General features: G+C 42.3%; 1 protein-coding gene across 2 annotated transcripts in view; it reads left to right on the forward strand.

Moving 5' to 3' along the window:
- Positions 1-3,441, forward strand: part of LOC103603082 (sodium leak channel non-selective protein) — a 109,120-nt gene extending 105,679 nt beyond the window's left edge. For both annotated transcript variants that reach the window (XM_008587559.1, XM_008587558.1), the window contains one exon: positions 1,800-3,441. In XM_008587559.1, coding sequence (XP_008585781.1) covers positions 1,800-1,993 — 194 coding nt within the window. In that variant the 3' untranslated portion in view covers positions 1,994-3,441. The remainder of the gene's footprint in view (positions 1-1,799) is intronic.
- The last annotated feature ends 16,512 nt before the right edge of the window (positions 3,442-19,953 follow it).

Genomic DNA, 19,953 nt, shown 5'->3' on the forward strand with positions numbered 1-19,953 from the left:
CAAACTCTTCTGGAGCGTATCTGTTCCACAAAGTGGATCATAGCACAACTTACATTTGGAGGCTAAAGATGTTCAGTGGATCTTAATTAATAGCACTACTGAGGAAAATGTTATTTTTCATATCCAAGAGTATCTTCTTCAGGGGTCAGAGAGGACCTAGCTTCCTCTGGGTTCCAGCAAAGCCAGCAATGATGGTACACAAAGCTGAGCACGTGGTTGGGGCCGGGACATAAAAAGCCTAAAGTCACAGGCTGAGTAGTTTCGCCTTCATCCTGTAGGCACTTAGGAGCCAGTAAAGACTGCTGAGCAAGTCATGACATTGGAATCCCCGCTTTAGGAAGATTGACTTGGCAGCAGTAGAGAGGGAATTGTCTGTGACAGAGCCTGGAGGCAGGTTACAAGCCGGAGGGGGCTCTGGTAGTGTGTTTGTCCACCTCCGTTGCTTATAACAGGATACCTGAAACTGGTTAAATTATAAGGAAATAAAATTTATTTCTTAAAGTTTAAAGGCTGGGAAGGCCAAAGTCCAGGGAACACATCTGCTGAGGGCCTTCCTGGTGGTGACTCTTCACAGACACACAGAGTGTCACATGGTGGATGGCTGAGCAAGAGCACTAACCTCCTCACTTGCTCTCCTTATAAAGCCATCAGAACCCCACCATCACTCCACAAATGGATCAATCCATTCACAAGGTCACAGTCCTCACCATCTAATCACCACTTAAAGGCCCCTTTCAATTACCATAATAGGATTTCCCACCCTCTTAACACTGTCACAGTGGGGATTAAGTTTCTAATACATGAACTTTTGGGGGACACATTCAATATACAGCAGGTAGTCTGAGCAGGAGGTGAGGACATGGACAACGCTGGTGGCCCAGACACTGCAGGGACATGATGAGAAACAATCTGGGGGAGAATGCACCATCCTTGGTATTCACTGAAATGGTTAAAAGAAAGTGTGTTGTCCAAACTACTTCCCATGGTTCATGCCTAGGTAACCCCGATGTCGAAAATGGTGACGACCAAAGGTATATGCTTTTTGGGGGGGACATGCTGAGTTTGAGGAGGCAAAGAGAAAGAAAGAGAGCATTTCACGGGGGCACCAACAATGTGCCAGGTGTCATGGTATGCCCTTTCTTGGGTAATCTCATTTAATGTATTTTAATTCTCACAATAATCCAATGAGGAAATTTTTATTCTCTTCATTTTTACAGTGGAGTAAACTGGGGTTCAGAGATGGGAAATTGCCCTTGACTACATAACTACAGGTCACAGAGGTGGGACCCCAGACTACGACTGTGGGATTGTGAGGCCACATCTTTTTCTTCCACACCCTCCTACACCCTCTCCTCCCTCACACTGCTCAGTTGCACTGTTCCTCCTCGTCCTTTCCTTTTTCTCTCTATGCATATGCCAGTGAACACCCACTCACACATATGTCTATGACACTTATATTTACCGAGATTGGAACTTTTAGTGACTTTCTAGTTTTTGTAATTATCTCAATGTGAAAGAGGAGAGCAGCATTTTTTTTTCAAGTGGTATTATCAGTTGTCTATAATTTTGGTGACACTATTATTATTATTAGTTGTCCATAATGGTATTATTAGTTGAGCACAATTTTAAGATCTATTATAAATATGAAGAATAAGGTGCTGAAAAGGCTTCTTACTCAACATCCATGGATAGGACTTGTTAGCCCAAAGCATGACTTATGGGAATATCATGGTTTTGCAGGAATGATTACAATAGGGGGAAGCACCATGTCGCTCATACAACTCTTGTTAATTTCATAGCTCCAAAACCAATAAGCCATTCAGTGTCTTCGGTCAACTTACGGTTTGGAGGGAGAGCAGCAATGAAATCTGTAGTGTGCAAAATGAACCCCATGACAGACGCGGCCTCCTGCGGTTCCGAAGTGAAGAAGTGGTGGACCCGGCAGCTGACCGTGGAGAGTGACGAAAGCGGAGACGACCTTCTGGATATTTAGGTGGAAATCAGTGCAGGCGAAAGTCTAGAGGTGAAAACTGTTTTCCGATATGTTCCATGATTGTCCAGTGAGCAATCTGCAATTGATTTATAACTTCATTCTAACTTTTCACAAGGTTTCTTAAAATCCATTTTTGTCCTGCCATAGGTAGGCATAAAAACTGGTCTGTCGAATCTCTGTGTTTGATGGGCTAGTATCACGTGTCCGAGAAAATTTGTATAATGGCAGTATTGATTTTATTAGAAACTATACCAAGAGCCAGTGTAGCTCCTTCAAAAATTTCATATATTCTGTCTATGTAAACTAAGGTGTATATTTACATGTGTTCTTATGCATTATTACCAACCCGCAGAAGACCGCTAGCCCAAAGTGGCTGGTATTTATGGTACAGGAACTGTAGCTTTTTTGCCCCATTTCCACTAGAAATACTTTACTTGGGAGAATTTATTATTGATGACTGACCTGAAAAGGTCAGCACTGAGCCAATGCTAAAATGATCATAGTATAACAAACTACAGACTCCGAATTTTAAAAAGTGTATTCTTTTTCTCTTATTATTTTTAAAAATACATTTGAGATCAGAACACATTGTTTTCCGTTCTCAGTTATTCTAATGAAATTGTTGCCTGCTTCCAAGACCGAGCAAAGAAATTGACCCAGGATGCTAATTGATTTAAAACAAATCTGTAGATAGATTACTTGAGGGACATGGTTGCCCAAAGACGTTAAATTTCTTAAAACACCTCTTAATAACTGAGTTTAGCAAAAAGAGTAAAATATGACTCAACTTACAAAAAAAAAAGTCTTTGTATGTGTGCTGTTATCATTGACTTCATTTCTTACCCAAGATGGATCCATTTTACCCCATCAGCAGAAACATTATGGGTTGATCCCAACAAACCATAGCTATGTTAGAATCAAATTGACTCACTCCCCTGCCACCAGAATCTCCTATGGAAATAATGGTACCCTGCAAAATCTTGCTCTGAACTCACAGTTTAGGCACCCCAAGATTTAACTGTATTTTTTTCACACTTCAGTGGTCCATATCGTCTGAGAAAATTAGAAATGCAAAACCATTACAAAGAACCACTGGATCTTTTGTGTTGGGCCAACCAAGTAGAAGTGGGTTTAGGCCTTTAACTATGTCACTAATGATTGGAAGTTTGCTGTTAGATTAGTTATTTAACGAAGTGATTATCTCAGAATCTTTTGACCCCCAGGTTGCTTTATGATCTCCGAACGTTCCTCAAATAGCCAAATATCACAGTCCTTCAGTATCACAAATGTAACATTGTAGTGACAGTCTGTTGTCTGTATGATTAACTGTGACTATGAGATGGTGGGCAATCAAAGTGTAATCGAAAGGATTTTATTTGGTGTTATGTTATTTGGAGTTTACTTTTTGTACATAAGAAAATAAAATAAATATTCGATTTGTAAAAGGACTTAACACTGAATTGATCATTTTTAAACCCTCTTCTTTTGTGTATGGGGGAAGGGGCACTAGGTAGCTGGCACTCTACAAATCCTGTGTTGGATATTCAGTGCATAATCTGTTGGCAAAAGCTCTGTCCCTCATACTCATTTCAGCTAAATTCCCTGAGCCAGAATGTTCCTTTTACGCTATGCTGATAAGGATGAGTGAATACCCTGTGCCTACAATGGAGCAGAAAAGGCACTTACATGTCCAGGCCATGGGTCTGTACTAGTACTGCATAAAAACGAGATTTTTTTTTTTTTGGCTCATTACACTTGAGTAATAGAGCTTCATTCTCACAAAACTGCTGAGCCCTTCCTAAAACGTCTGTAACTGATGTTCAGCAGAACATCATTGTTGTTTATTCCATAGTGAAGCAAAGTGCAGAATAGCAATGCACTTAAAGCCATACTGCCCTATATTTTAAATTAAGTGAAACAGTCAAACACTTCCCATGAGATTCATCTCTACAATTTTCTCAAAGCAGGTAGAGCAGAGAGCAGGCTGGAGAGGACAAGTGCCACCCCCTTTTAGATTTGCCCCTAGATACATAAACATGTGCACAATCCAGTCAGACAGATGGGAAAACTGAGGCCACGGTGTTCCCTGGTCCTTTAGGGAAGTCAGAAACTGGTCCTAATCCTGCCATCATGCCACTCACTGCCTTTAATTAAAAGGTGCTGTTGGTTCTATGGGCACCAGAAAGTGTAAGGGGAAGAATACCTGACAGAGAGTCCCCAACAGAGAAGAGACCACACATGCATGCATTGCCCATATAGCAATTCAAGGGGCCTCAACCGCAACGAGGATGGAGAGAATGGCCTGGTCAGTGCTACTCACGCTGTTCTTGACGGTGGTTCTAGGCCAACATCCAACAGCAGGGGCAGGTTGTCTGTGCCCTGCCCAAGCTGAAAAAGATAAGGGCATGTAGAAGAAAAGCCAGCGTTATAAAGCCTTACACAGAAGCGGTTTCTAAGACAGCTGAATCGTGGGTTTGCTTGTTTGTTTCTTGGCAAGAGTGGCATACTACAGGTCGGTGGTTTTCAATATGTTCTTCAGCAGTAGCATTCTTTCTCAGACAAAGGCCTTCAAAGGATTCCCAAATATTAACCAGACAAAGGCAGGGCAGCTGCTATTGGGGTATGATGAGAACCCCACTCATGGGGCCTCTTCTCACCCACTATTGTGGGTTGAATTGTGTTCCCCCCAAAAGATAAGTTGGAGCCCAACCCCTGATACCCATGAATGTGACTGTATTTGGAAATAGGGCCTTTGCAGATGTCATTAATTAATTAATGATGAGGTCATATTAGGGTAGGGTGAGCTCTTAGTCCAATGTGACTGGTATTCTTATAAGAAGAGGAGAGACGCACGGGAAGAGAAGGCCCTGTGAAGACAGATGTACAGGAAGGCAACCACCTTAAGAGAGAGGCAGAGATGGGCAAAGGAATGCCTGGGGCCATCAGAAGCTGCAAGAGGCAGGGACAGATCCTTCCTAAGGCTTCAGAGGGAGCATGGACCTGTCAGCACCTTGATCTTGGACTTCCAGCCAGCAGAACTGCAAGAGAATAAATTTCTATCATTTTAAGCCACCTAGTTTGTGATACTTTATTAGGACAGCCCAAAAAAACTGGTACCCCCCCCCATCTCACTCAGGCACCCAAGGATGGCCCAAACCATCCTAGTGCTCCAAGGAACCCAGTTAAAAAACATTAGTATAGATCGAAGATCTTGAGCTTTGGGGTTCAACAGAGTTTTTAAGTCTTGGATTTACTTGTTATTCCCTATATAATCTTGGATGAGTTTGGGCTCTCTGAGCCAAAATTCAGTTTCTTGCTTTTACAAAGGGTGAGACAGGAAATCTATTCACTTAATGTATTTGAGAGGTTCACAGAATCTACTAGACGGGCTTAGTCTGAGATAATGTGCAACACACCCAAATCATTAATGAGCTGTCTAACCTTCCCACCAGAACCCTCAGCTGACCAATTGTTATGTTTCCATTTTCTCAGCTAAGGTTGCCATCAGGTTTGGAAATTACCTCAGACCAATATTTAAACAGTGGGCTGATTTGGGAATCACTTTTTTTTTTTAAATGCAGCTCAACTTCCACAAAGAGCGCTTTTATAAAATGCCTTTTGGGCACCACTCCTACACCAAAACAATTATGCGTATGAGCTCTCTATCTTCTTACATTTTCCTCTTTTTCATTCAGTTTCTCAATGGGGTGACATCTGGGTACACAGATAGATTTTTTTAAAGAAATTGTCATGAAACATTAGTGCTCAATTTATTGTGTGAGTCTTCCAAGTTCCTAACAGTGATTCCAATTCGAAAAAACGTTGGCTTCCATCCCTCCAGGACCGGGAGAAATAAAAATGCAGGTGAAAAGTCAAATGCTGTATCAGCTCACACGGGAAGGGGTGACAGAAAGGGCTTACAGTTCCCATAGCATCCCCTTTTGGCTGGACTAGCTCGTCTTCCAGGTTCCTGCTAACCTTGAGCATGGAAACACACTCGGGTTTGCAGGTTCTGTGCCTGCATTTTTATTATTATTATTATTTATTTATTTATTTATTATGTTATCAATATACAGTGTAGTTGATTTCCATGTCCCTTTACCAATGCCTCCCTTTGCCCTCTCCCTCTGTGCCTGCATTCTGCCCAAGCCTTTGTCCCAGCTATAAAGCAGCCTCAGAAGTTGCTCTCCAAGGTACTGACATGTGGAGGCCTCTGAGACCAGAAAGGAGAACCCAAAAAGCACCCAATAATGTTGCTCAGCATGAACTACCTTGCTTTCCTCCATCTTCCCCTCATGCAGCTCTGCCCTCACATCACCCCCTTGAACATTCCTGACTGACTTGGGGAAACAGATGCCCCCCTCCTCTCACACCAAGCCTTCTGCCTGCAGCGCAGACTCCAATCCTTCCACCCTCGATGGGAAACTGCTCCCATGTCAACCCCTCTCCTCGGGCGGGGCCAGTACGTGCGTTCTTCTTCCTTTGGAGTCACCTCCCTACTGTGGACCTGCTCGCTGCTCCTCCTGGACGGGACCCACTGCCCTCCTTCCGGCCACCTTCATTTTCCTCCAACCACAAGTTCTTTCTAACCTCAGGGACATCCTCTTGCCTGGATCACCCTCTCCACTTCCCACCTTCTGATTAAAATACCTCTTCTGTCTTTCAACATTTCATTTCTTTTCCTAAGAAGACAACCTTCCCCATCTACAAATTCTCATTTCTCCCCATTGTCTGTGACTATCGTCTTCATGGGGCACTAAGGCACAGCAAGTCCAGCGACTGTGTCTGTCCTGCTTGCCAGTCCTGGCCCACGCTAGGTGCTCCAAGTACTTGCTGAATGAAGAAGTGATGGACACAAGGATGAGGATGAAAAATCTCATGTGTCCCTTCAAACTGACACTCAGTTTCCCTTTGTATCTATACAATGTCCTTAAAACCCTATGATGTGCTTATCTCCCCCGGTTGTCTTTTCCATGCAGCTCATGCGCCTTGTGTCTTCCACTCTACTGAAACCGCTCCTTCAAAGCTTGCTCCCTATTACTGGAGAAGGCTTTTTGTTTACATGTTTCAGGGTTTTTTTTATTTTTTAGTCTTCATCTTCTCTCTGTCGACCCTCTCTCTCAAATTCTACTTTAGGATTCTCTAACATTACAACCTCCTTCCTCCAATTTCTCCATCCTCCTAGCCATGTGTCACCAAGGCTCAACCTTGTCCACCCTATACACCCCCTCAGCAACTTACACCCCTCACACAAGATCTCCTTTCATGATTCCAGGAATGCATTCATACGTACTTCTGACCTTGACTAGTTTTCTGTGACATCTGTGATGCTACCCAAACCCTTGTCTCTCTCTAGCCCCCAGCGGACTAGTAACCCAAAAAGATAACAGCTCTGGTGTGCACTTCTGTGATTCCTTTTCTTCTCCTCTTGGTGTTTTTGCATGGGTTCATTCATCCTCTCCTCCTCCTCCTCTGTCTCCTACTTCTTTTCCAAGTCTATCTTCTCCACCTGGGTCATTAATCTATTTATTTCAGTCTATGAAAATTTTCTTAGCATCTGCTCTGTGCCTTTTGAAGAGTCCAGAGATGAGCATAACAACCAACACTGTCCTTTGCTTAAGTTGCAGGTAGGGGAAGAAGACAGATGCATAGACCCCTATGATATATGACAATTGTTCTACCTGCCATAGAAAGGTATAGTGGAGATTAAGGGAGGCCTTTTAGGTGGTGGCACCATTTCAATTAAGCACTAAAGAAAGGACAATTGGGTTTGAATAGTGATCAGTGAGGAAGCAGCAGACAGAATGATGCCTGGAGTGATAGGAGGAAAACCATGGAAGAAAGTCAGTGGATACCAGTCTGTGAATTCCAAGTCTAAACAGGTGTGCAAAAGGCAGAGTGGAGCCTTAGCTTTGGGGAAGGGCACAAGGGAGCTTGGCTGCCACACCACTCCACTGGACTGTGATCAGCAGGAAAGCAGAGCCACTGAGGTGGGAGGGAGAGAGATTATGGTAACACTGCAAGGCCCAACTGTGCTTCAGGAGGGGTAACGCGGAATGAAACGGGAAGGAGAGAGGACGCAGGATGAACACATGCAAAAGTGCAGCTCTCTAAGTGAGAAAACCTGGACATTGCACCACTGTGGTGGCAGAGGAAACAGAACGAGGGTGGACATGCAGTAAGGACTTTCTGAGATGATGGGACTTCAGGGGCACACCAAGCTGGGCTCGCTCATCAGCACCAACCACTTGCTCTTTCAAAGAACACCACCCTCTGATCATCTTTTCTTGAACCACAGGACTCACAAACCACCCTGACCGGGTTCTGGACCTAAGTCCAGAAGCCTTTCTCCCTGGCTTTCCCTCATAGGCCTTCTAATTACAACTTTTATTTAACTTACCTTTTTTCTCTGACTCTCATTTCCATAGGTTACTTGTTAATCTTTTACATTATAAATGCATAAGGTGCTTCTCCTGGATCTTGCTAGCTGAATGGAGTTCACCAGCTGCGAGTTTACTAGATGGAGTTTTCTCATTGCTGGGAAAAGGAAGGACTCTCCAAACTCACCTGCTTATAACAGTTATCCACGTACAGAACGTCACTTTGCTCCTTGACTTTGGAGTGACATTTTGGATGTGAGCGTCAACTGTTGGGATTTCATTGTAGAGATGGGTGAGGAAGAAGAAAGTAGGTGTTGGGGGATGAGAACTAAAGCAAAAAGAAACAAAAGTTCTCTGGAAAGATACGCATTCTCCCTTTGTCTACTGACCACAATGGTCTGGATTCAGAACCTGTCAGAAATGCACTAGTCCCCCTTAATCACAGTTTTGCTTTCTGGGGTTTCGGTTACCCATGCTCAACTGTGGTCTGAAAATATTAAATGGAAAATTCCAGAAAGAATTCATGCATTTTAAATCACGTGCTCTTCTGAGTAGCACAATGACTCTCATGGTGTCCCACTTCACACCAGGGATGTGAATCATCTCTTTGTCCAGAGAATCCAAGGTGTATCCAAGAGTCACCTGTTCGTCACTTGGGGGCTGTCTCGATGATCACATTGTCTGTCGTGGTTTGGCATGCTTGTGTTCAAGTCACCCTTATTATACTTAATACTAGCCCCAAAGCTCAAGAGTAGTGATGCTGGCAATTTGAATAGCCAAGGAGAAGCCATAGAGCACCTCCTTAAGGTAAAAGTTCTCAACTTAATTAGGAAAGATGAAAAATCGCATGATGAGGTTGCTAAGTTCTACGGTAAGAGCAAATCTTCTATCCATGAAATTGTGAAGAAGGAAAAACAAATCTGTGCTAGTTTTGCAGTTGTGCCTCAAACTGCAAAAGTTACAGCCAGTGCGTGATAACTTTTATTATATTATATTGCTATAATTGTTAAATTTTATTATTGTTGTTGTTAGTCTCTTACTGTGCCTAATTTAAAAATTAAACTTTATCATAGGTATCTATGTATAGGAGAAAATATTGTATATACAAGTTTCAGTACTATCTATAGTTTCAGGCACACACTCGGGGTCTTGAAGCATACCCCCATGGATAAAGGGCAATGATTGTAATGACAATTAACCTTTCCTGGCTATAATTTTGAGCCGTCACCATCAACCCCTATCTGCTGCCGACCCCTCTGACCCAGCTGATCCCAGGTCTCATAAATTCTTTTCTATTCATTTAAGCACCTTAACAGTTCCTTGACCTCTCACCAGCCATGCTCAGGGTCAAGGTTTCTACTTTAAAAATCCTCTGGGCAAGAAAGTGCTTTCAGTCTACTTCCTTCTCTCCAATGTGAACCTTTGTATCTGGCCTGTGTCTTGCTTGGCTTCATACACGGATGTTCTCTCTCTCCCACCCCTTCCAACAGATCCTTCATTTATACCAACTCTCTGGTTTCTGATACAGTATTATTCTGTTCAGTAATAGAACCACAAAGAGTTTTGAGGACCCCAAGAGCTAGGCATAAGAGCTGGAGACAAAATAAAGGTCAAATTCCTAGAGACGGTGGGAGATCTGAGTAGCAAACACCCAATAACAACAGATGAATCTTCACAGGTCACAGGAACTGCAGGGGAGAGGAGCCCAGCAACAAGGAAAACTCCCACCTAAATGAGTGAAGCTTAAACAAACCCAGGCCCTGAGGGGACAAAGCCAGCCCCCCCACCACAGATCCTGTTCTGTTCCCTTTTCCTCTCTTCCCTGCCTTCTGCCCCTCACCAGCGAGAATGGGACAGGGGAAATTGAAGCTCAAAGAGAAGATACAGAAAAGAAATCAAACTTATCTTCTCTCAACTTACCAACTCCAGACGTGCTTGTTTCCTAGTTCTTCTGGAACCACAAGCTTGGCGTCTTAGAATAATACAAACTTATTATCTTACAGTTCTGTAAGTCAGAAAGCCAACATAAGTCTCACCGGGCTAAAATCAAGGTGGCAGCAGAGTTGTGTTCCTATCTGGAGACTGCAGGAGAAAATCTGTTTTCTTGCCCTTTCCAGCTTCTAGAGGCTGCCCACATTCCTTGGCTCAAGGCCTCTTCCTCCATCTTCAAAGCCAGCAACAGCAAGCTGAATTCTTATTACTCTGCCATCTGTCTGGTTCTCTCCCTTCTGCTGACCTCAATTATTTTAATGGCACTTGTGATTATATTGGACTAACTCTGGGAATACAGGATAATTTCTCATCGCAAGTTCCTTAAGTAAATCGTATCTGCAAAGTCCCTTTTGCTGTGTGAGGTAACAGTCACAGGTTCTGGGGACTAGGAATGTAAACATCTTTGGGTGGGGGGCATTTTTCCATCTACCACAGCAGGTTTCCAGCTTGAAGCAGGCCTGAGTCAGTAGAAGGGAAAAGATCTGACATTAAATCAAGTTCAAGTTGGATCACTCCAACTTCTGAATTGAGACTGTATTTGCAACCTAATATGACCACTGAATGTTTCTAGTATATAAGGTTGAACAGAAAAGTTGTGAGCTGCTGGAGTTCATATCTGGGACCAAGGGAAGGTTACTGAATAAATTTTAAAGAGATAGCTGAAAACTAAAAGTAAAGACTTTTAAATATAGCATGGGTTGGGCTTGCTATAATGTACAAATGACATGTTAAATTGGAGATGACAGTTAGACTTCCGAGGGGAGAATGTAGAGTCGATGGTCAGATAAACAAGGCTGGCAGTCAACAGAGAGGGATCCACATTTGACAGCTTCAGCATAGAGATTGGACTTAAAAGCATGAACTGAACTTATGAGGTCACATAAGGAGTGAATATAGATAAAAGGAGATGGTCTGAGGGTTGTGTGGGTTTGCTCGGGCTGCCGTAACAATGTGCCACAGACTAGGTGACTTAAACAACAGAAATTATTTTCTCAGAGTTCTGGAGGCTAGAAGTCTGAGATTAAGGTGTCAGCAGGGTCACTTTATGTTTTGCCACATTTGCAAACACCTCTCTCTCTCTCTCTCTCTCTCTCTCTCTCTCTCTCTCTCTCTCTCTCTCTCTCTCTCCACACGCACACACACACACGCACACTTCTTTTCCCTTCCCAGATGTCCGGAAACATGCAAAGTCCATGTTCTCAGAGTTAACAGGAAGGGCCACTTTTCTGAGTCAGTATGTGGAAGGAAACAGCCACCAGACACAGATACCTTAAATTTCTGTGTGCCCAGCCTGCAAACTCACAGTCAGACACCTGCTTTCCAAGTCCACTCAGCTCATCACTTGACTATCATGTAAAATCACTCCCACATACTACAGCCCCTAATAGATAAGAATGTCTCTGTTTTAAATTGCATCTTGACCTCACACTCATTAGGATGGCTGCTATCCAAAAATAAACAAATAAATAAACAGAAAATAATAAGTGCTGTTCAGGAGGCAAAGAAAGCAAAATCCTTGTTTCTTGTGGACAGTTGCTGGGAATGGTTGCAGCCACTATGGAAAACCATGTGGTGATTCCTCCAAAAATTAAAGATAGAATTACCGTATGATTCACTTCTGGATCCAAAAAAAAAAAATTGAAAGCAGTGTCTTGAAGAGAGATATTTGTACACTCCTGTTTATGACAGCATTAGTCAGAAAAGCCAAAAGGTGGAAGCAATCCAAATGTTCACTGATGGATGAATGGGCAAACACAACAAGGTATCTGCATACAATGAAACATTATTCGGTCATAAAGAGGAAGCAATTTCTGACACACGCTACAACATGGATGAACTTTGAGGGCATTACGCTGAGCGAAATAAGCCAGTAAGAAAAAGATTATACTGTATTATCTCACTTAAATGAAGTATTAAGAGTAATAAAACTCATAGTAAAAGAAAGTTGAGTGGTGGTTGTGGGGGGCTGGGGGAGAACAAACTTGTGTTTAACTGGTACAAGGTCTCAGTTTTGCAAGATAAAAAATACTGAAAATGGTTGTACAACAATGTGAATGTGCTTAACACTACTGAGCTGTGTACTTTTAAAAATAGTTAATATGGTAAATTTTGTGTTATGTGTATTTTATCACAATTAAATATTTTTTTAAAAAATTTTAAATACATCCTGACATCTATCCCAAAAGCTAAGGGCCAAACTAAAATAGCAAAACAAATCTAATGCCATCCTTAAATTATGCTCCCACGTCTGCCTGCTTTCTATATCGGGCCAGTTTACCTGATTTAAAATCTGTTTTATGGTCTCCCAACTGAAAAGATACGTGCTGTCATCTAAATTAGCAATGGTAGTGCATAATTTTGCCCCAATGCTTTGTGTCACTTATTCAACTTAAAAATCCCCCTACAGTATGCCTAGTGAATATCTAAATTCTGTTTGGATGCTGGGGGGCTGGCATCGCCGCCCACTGAATTAAGCTTTGCATGGTTTATTTAGAGGCAGACTTGAAGTTGTTTCTCATTCTCCCTTCAGGGCAGTGGTTCAGTGTCATGTCAATTGTTAAGGCTTGGTTACAGAATCAACTAACCTACAAGAGAAATTATGTAGTTTCATTGTGTTCCTTTCTCAAATTGATATTTGTAACTCCATTTCCTATAGGACGTGGCTGGTGACCCCAAATAACACTAAGTGGAAACACTTGTTTTGATGCATCATTCCTTACAGTGTTTCTAGTGCCTGACTAGCCACTGAGATGTTTAGCATTTAAATAAGATCAAACCCACCTGTCATTGCAGAAATGAGCTAAGGTCCATGGATTCTCTGCAGATAAATACATATTAAAAGATGCTACTTTTGCATTCTAAGCCATGTCAAAACCATCTAAAATAATAAATTAGCAACTTCACGAAGGACTGCCAGAAATAGCAAAGAAAGAGATTCTGGAAGTCTTTTTTAGCCAAAATCTCAAGTAAAAGGGTTGTACACATAAATTACACCAAAGAAAGATAGCTTTCTGGTTTGAATTGTCTACATACTTGCTGTCACTCTTTATTTAGTTTTTGCCTTGGAGGCATAACAGAATAAAAGTAGGTAACACCCTTGGAACATAAGAGTAGGTTGGAAAGATTAAGATAAGAATAAAAGACAGGGTAACAGGGAGATGAGAAAGAAAAATCGTCTCTATTGTAGTCCTCCATTCATGGAAATAGATCCTGCTATCTCATGCTTGCAGGTAACTAAGCTAGAGTGTTGGCCTATGGGTCTGGCCAGGGAAGGCAGATCATCTAAAATAGACAGAATGAGTGTATTAATCAGAGCTCTCCAGAAAAATGGAACCAATAGGATATTTATATAGAAGAGATGTAGTTTAAGGAATTGGCTCATGTCACTGTCAGAGATGAGGACAAGTACAAAATCTGCAGGGCAAGCCAGCAGCCTGGAAATTCAGGCGTGAGTTGATGTATGAGTCCAAAATCTGCAGGCTGGAAACTCAAGCCGGGTTTACATGTTAAGGTCCTGAGGCAGAATTCCCTCTTCCAGAAAACTCAGTCATGCTCTTAAGGCCTTCAGCTGATGAGATGAGCTTCACTCACGTTATGGACTGTAATCTGCTTTCCTCAAAGCCTATTGATTGAAGTGTAATTGCCCTCCCAGCAGCATCTAGACTAGTGTTTGACCAAACAACTGAGCAACATAACCTAGTCAAGTTGACACATAAAATCAACCATCACAATGACTATCTTTTTATTATCTGTACTTGTTGGTTAGTGCAACCTTAAATATGGTCACACATCTGCCCATGGAATCCAACTGATAGCCTTTTTTCCCAGAACAAGAAGCAAAGAATACTGTTTTTATTCACTCAGCTTCTTGCATTTCTTCTCTCCAAGGAAGAAGAGAAAGCAGATTGAGAAGAAGAAAAGTTGCAGTGACTTTGTTCTTTAATGTGTTTATTTGTTTTCAAGGTGCTAATCCCAATTTCACATGGCTGTGTCAATGGACTGGAGAAATACATCAGCATGCACAAGGTACTGTCTTGATCTCCTTTGCCTTGTTGGTCCCAGGAACCTTAGAAGAGGGATATTAGGATATATCAGACTCAAGGCATTATCTTCTCTTTCACTGTCTGCATTTCACATTAGAAATGTCATGTAGAACCCAACCCAGGAAAATTTGGAAGCATAACAACAAAACAGTCAACTAGGGAACATCAGGCTGGCAACGGGTTGATACCGTATTTCACATATTGCAGGGGATGCTGTCACACTGAGCCCATTTCTCTTCTCTGACACCAGGGAACACTCAGGGATGGACATTCCCAGGTACAGAGGAGAGAGAGCCTCTCTCTGTACCCATTTGAGCCAAGAGATGTGACTTCAGGAAGGAGACCCCACTCTCTCGACTCCATCAGTGGGATGTGCGGGTTAACTAAAATATGCCGTAGGGATTCATTGCAAGGGATGTGTTGGCTTCTTCTCACAATCATCTCCACCTGACCTTTGTTCAGAATACCATACCCATCTCAAAAATCCTCCTTTGCCTTGATAATGCTCCTGGTACCTCTCATCCTTCCCACAGCAGTCAGACAATGCCTCCTGTCTGTGTCCTACCAGCTCAGCTTCAGTGCCAAACCCATGCTGATCGGATGTTCTTGCTGATCCATTGACTCTTCTCTCAAGGCAATGAAAGGAGGCCTTGCTCAAGGCCAGGTCAAAAGATAATTGGGAATTTTTGCAAAGCCCTAATGAGCACAACCTGAAGGGCCTGGCAGTGTTCTCACTTCCAGCAGTCTCCGCATATCACCGTGTCACACCACTGGCCCTGATTCCCTCATCCAGGGGTCTTCCAGCCCAGGCAGGGTCTCCACTCCCTTTCTACAATTGCCTCACACCCTTGTCTAACTGTTAATTAGATACCTCATTTCTTGGCTTGTGTATAGGCTTGAGCCATCTGCTTATTGATCAGATCTTTCAGAATATATTGGATTTTAAGGAAGCCAGCCACAAAAGCAGGTTATGTTGAAGGTGGCCCATTGAGAAGGTTCCCTCAGAGCAAACTTGAAAGTTTATAATGTGTGGTGACCTGTGGCCATACACATGAATCAAGAAGCTACAGACATATTGGCTGCAAAACTCCTAGATTGTCATTGTTATAAAGCAATGTAAAAACGAAATTCAAAATTTCTACCTGAGATCTTTCCACGATAGTTAACATTGCACAAAGGAAAAATATATCAAGTGGGCCAACACACTACACAGTTGCTGAAACCTCTACACAAGTATGAAAGACCTGATTCCTCAGCTAGCAGATAATTCTGAAGCTTGCTTCTCCAACCCAGGTCATGGGTCTGAATTCCCACTAGACCTTAGAGCTCTTGCAGGCAGGAAGTCCTGCCCATCTCTGTACCTCCAGCATCTCTAAACAGCATGCTAGCATGCATGTGATCCTCAGTGCTGCTCTTTGCAATGAAAAGAGTGGAAGTGCTTTGGGTTTTCTTAAACTCACTTCTAAATATGAATGTCTGATATCCTTAGCATTCAACAAAAACAAAACAACAACCATTGTGAAGTTTTCTCATTTTTCCATCCTGAATTTCTGTTCCATTCCTCCCTTTAACTCACTTCTTTGCAGATCATAGACGACTTGTTCTCAGGTTAAGGTAAAACACCAGTATAAACAAAGCAACATGCACTTTCCTGAAGCATGTTTGGCATGTTCTTCAGTTCTCGTCAAATAGCTGTATTCCAGAGACTCCAACAGGAGCGATGGTGCGAGAACACAGAGAGGAGCCGTGGGAACCAAGCCTGGAGCCAGCAGGCGCAGCAGTCGGGGCCACACTTCAACCACCACCCCCAGTAGGCGCAGCTGTCAGGTCCTGTGGGTGACCATGCTGGGTAACAGGAGACCGCCATTAATCCTTAGTCTGTGCCCTGTATTAGATAAAAAACAAATCCCAACTTTGGTAAGGAGCGACTTTATTCAAAAAAGACTATTGCAATATCTTGATGACAGTTCGACATTTCAAACTTTCAAACAAGTCAAGTTCACAGGTATTTTGTCCAGATTAGTCAGTAGATACAAACAGTTCAGCAAATTGCTTATGGGGAAAAAGAAAAGAATGGCAATTTGGAGGATCTGTGTCTGGCCCTACTGTGGGTAAACTAGGGGGTCACCCATGAGGTGCTTTTCTGTTTTTATAGCGAAGGGCCAGGCTTCGCAGTCAGCAGTTTTCCAGAACAAAAAATGATTTCTTCACCGTCGCTGTTTTCAGTAGCACAGGGCTCAGGTGAAGCCAAACATTGCCAGACCTCCCACAAGTGGATTCACCTCTCAGGCTTCTCTTTTCTCTTCTGTAAAATGAGATTAGTAATGATAACCTGCTTCAGCTGCCTCTCATTGAGATTATGAGGATCAAACGAGATCATGCTTGTGAAGGTATTTTATGGCCGGTAAAGCACCGCGTTAGTAATGTCAGCTGCTCTTATCATCTCTGGTAATGGCTATTCAGCTCTCTTGTTCACAGTGGGTTTTAGAGATCAGCCTGGTTGTCACTGCACTCATAAAATCTCCATTCTTCCCTGCCAGGGGCTGTGAGTCAGCTGCGTGGGGCAGTGATGGGCATCTTCATGGCAGTGGTGAGCATCCCCATCTTCAGTAAACCTCAAGATGGGTGTGAGTTCCCCCCCGAGCCCATTTCCCAGTCTGCAAACTCCAACTAAAGGGGTTGACCTGGGCATGTAACGGAGCTGCAGAAAAGTGCTTTGTCAGTCCAAGGAGCTCCTTAGCTTATACAAAAGCATGGAACCTCACAGAAGACCCCCCCACCCCCTGTCTAACACAGTGACAGAAAAGCAAGCACCTGTGAGAGACTTTATATCCTCAGAGATCAGAGTTCTTAAGTCAGTTTTCCTTCAAAGGTTTCCATGTCTCATGTCAGAAATTCAGGCCACTGTGTCCAGAGCTAGGCAACGAGGAGCACCTAGCAGGAGGTGTGACATCTGCATGGCCACGGGATAAGTGTGAATAATGCTTCAGTCAGCAAGCCAAATAAAGATGCCTGCAGAGCAAAGCTTTTTCAGAAACCCAAGCAAGAAAATCAATGTTCCCAGAAGGGAGAGGGGGAAATCTGCAGGAAAGGGACAGGGAAATGAGTGGTATGTGATGCAACTTGAAGATTTCGTTTCTCCCTTAAGCAGTTGATTCAATAGGGATGAAACCTGAAAACCTCTGGCTGGAAAGGTGAAGGTTAACTAGGAAGAACCAGCTGGCCGTCATATCCACTGGCCACTGGTTCACTGGGCCACTCCCGGTGTCCTGGCCTGGTTTTGGATTTTTGTGTTTTTTTGTTTTTGTTTTGTTTTGTTTTGTTTTTCTGGTTTATAAAAGTAGAGCTGATTTGTATCTCCCAAACATGGGACATTAAGTTCAGATTTGGAAAGAATACTATGTCAGTTTCCTAATTCTTCTCCCTGCTATAAACAAAACCCAAATAAGTATGGCAGACTTTGCATTTCTCTTCACAGATGAATGCAGGAAACTGTTTTCCAACAGGATCCTGAGCACCAGTTTGCCACCTTCAGAAGCAATTTTATCAGAAGCATTCTAGAGAGAATATGCATTTTTTAATTTGTTTTAATGATTGTGATCAAGATATATACGGCCTCCCCTACATGATCAAATCTAGAATATTAGTCTTTCATTATTATATTGTCGATGGTGGGACTATGTCCTGATAATCCTTGCATGGCCACCACTAGGAATGGGCACATTCATTTTCAGGTAACGGAAGCAGCATCACCATTTGTCACACAGACTAGCCACCACGCTGACCCACCTCTGTTCCTCCATCGTCATCCACATTTTCTTGTAACTGATTTTCCATCAAATATATGATTGAAAAAGACCGGATACTCTCAAACCAATACGGAGAGCACAAAATGACGTACTCTTCCAGATCTTCCTTACATTTACCTGGTTTTTCCGCCTGTGAGACCACAGCAGCCTATGGAGGTAATGAACAGATAGGGCTTTTTGTCAAACATGCCAGAAATATTCCCCTGGGAAAGACTGTATTAGAAATTACAGACTGAATGTTCACTGTTGTCATCAGCATTTGCTGTTAGAATGACCCACTTCATAAAAAATAAAGGGATGAAGCTCCTGGCTAAATGAATGTGATGGAAGAATTCCTTGTTTGTAACCTTTTTGTGTTTATTATTCCACATCTCTTCAAATCAACTCAATATGGCAAAGTCTGAGGTTGGCCAAGGGAACAATGGCTTTTAACTCTGATTCTGCTTTGATGTGTTTCTTCACCAACCAGGAACCCTGGGGTTAACCTTTCTCTTGCATTCATTGATCCTCTAAGATTTGAAGGCTTTTAATAAAATCCACCTGACAAAGGCCTAATTTTTTAATGCAGTTTGTTTAAATCATAGACCGCATCCCAGATTGTAACTGAACTCCTTACATCTATAAATGGTGGCAAAGAAACAGATCCAAGATATTACTGAATTTCTAGTTGTTTTATATTTGAACAAATGGCCAGGTCACTTTTTAAGCATAATATAACTTCTGAATTTGCAGTGTAAGGGTAGTGTCTCACTAGATACAACTTTTACCCCATGTGGAGAGGAAAAAAATTAAATTATTAGGAGGCTCAGGCGAGGGAGGCTCTCCTAGTTGGCCATGCCAGGAAAACCCTAGCCACTAACCATCATCCTCACCTCTAGAAGAATCTTAACTTTTTAATTGTAGGTACATTCTTTCAAGCCACATGGGTTTCTTTTCATTAGAATCAAAAAGGGAATGAATTGAAAGATAGTCTCTGGCAGTAGGAGGTTTCTGTGATCTCTTCTCAAGCTTTATCTGGGGGGTCAGGCTAACTCCCTAGTCACAAATGTGAGATGTAGCCATGCTGTTTGCCAATATTGTCTGTCATTTCTCAAAAATAATTATATTATTGACTTGTAATCAGTACAAAGTGTTTGCCATATGAATTGGTTATTTTCTAAACTAGGTTTAAAAATTTATTGACTGTCTTCTTGAAGAACAATAATTTTTAAAACCTGAACAGAGTATTTCTATGCATTTTGGCAGAATTCATCTCTCAATCAGCATAACAGGTGGGCCCAGTTTTCTGCACAGAAACCACTATCATGTTCAAACATTTGCATCCCATCTGTAATTACTCTGCTAGTTTTTTAATTCTATCCAAGTAAATTTGTTTCCCAGTTAGATTACAAGGAGGATCTAAATGAGAAATGAGGTAAGGTAAAGGGGAAAGTGTGGGATTTGTGATCAGGAGGGAGGGCTGTTCTTCGGTTCTGAATTTGCTATTTTCTGTCTATAGGATCTTGAACTAATAATTAGACATTTTCAATCCCCAGTCTCATTACTCATAAAAAAAAGAATAATAAGGTTTTTTTTTTTTTTTAATGAGGGCAAACAATACAATAAATGTGAAAGCTCTTTGGTAACTATAAAGCTCTCTGTAACATTCATTTTTACCACTGAGAGACAGGTTAGTAAAACAGTGGTAACATGAGCTTTGGGGTCAGACAAACCTAGATTCAAAATCTGGCTCTAAG

Source organism: Galeopterus variegatus, unplaced genomic scaffold, assembly GCF_000696425.1.
Source record: "Galeopterus variegatus unplaced genomic scaffold, G_variegatus-3.0.2 Scaffold4433, whole genome shotgun sequence".
NCBI classification, from domain to species: domain Eukaryota; kingdom Metazoa; phylum Chordata; class Mammalia; order Dermoptera; family Cynocephalidae; genus Galeopterus; species Galeopterus variegatus.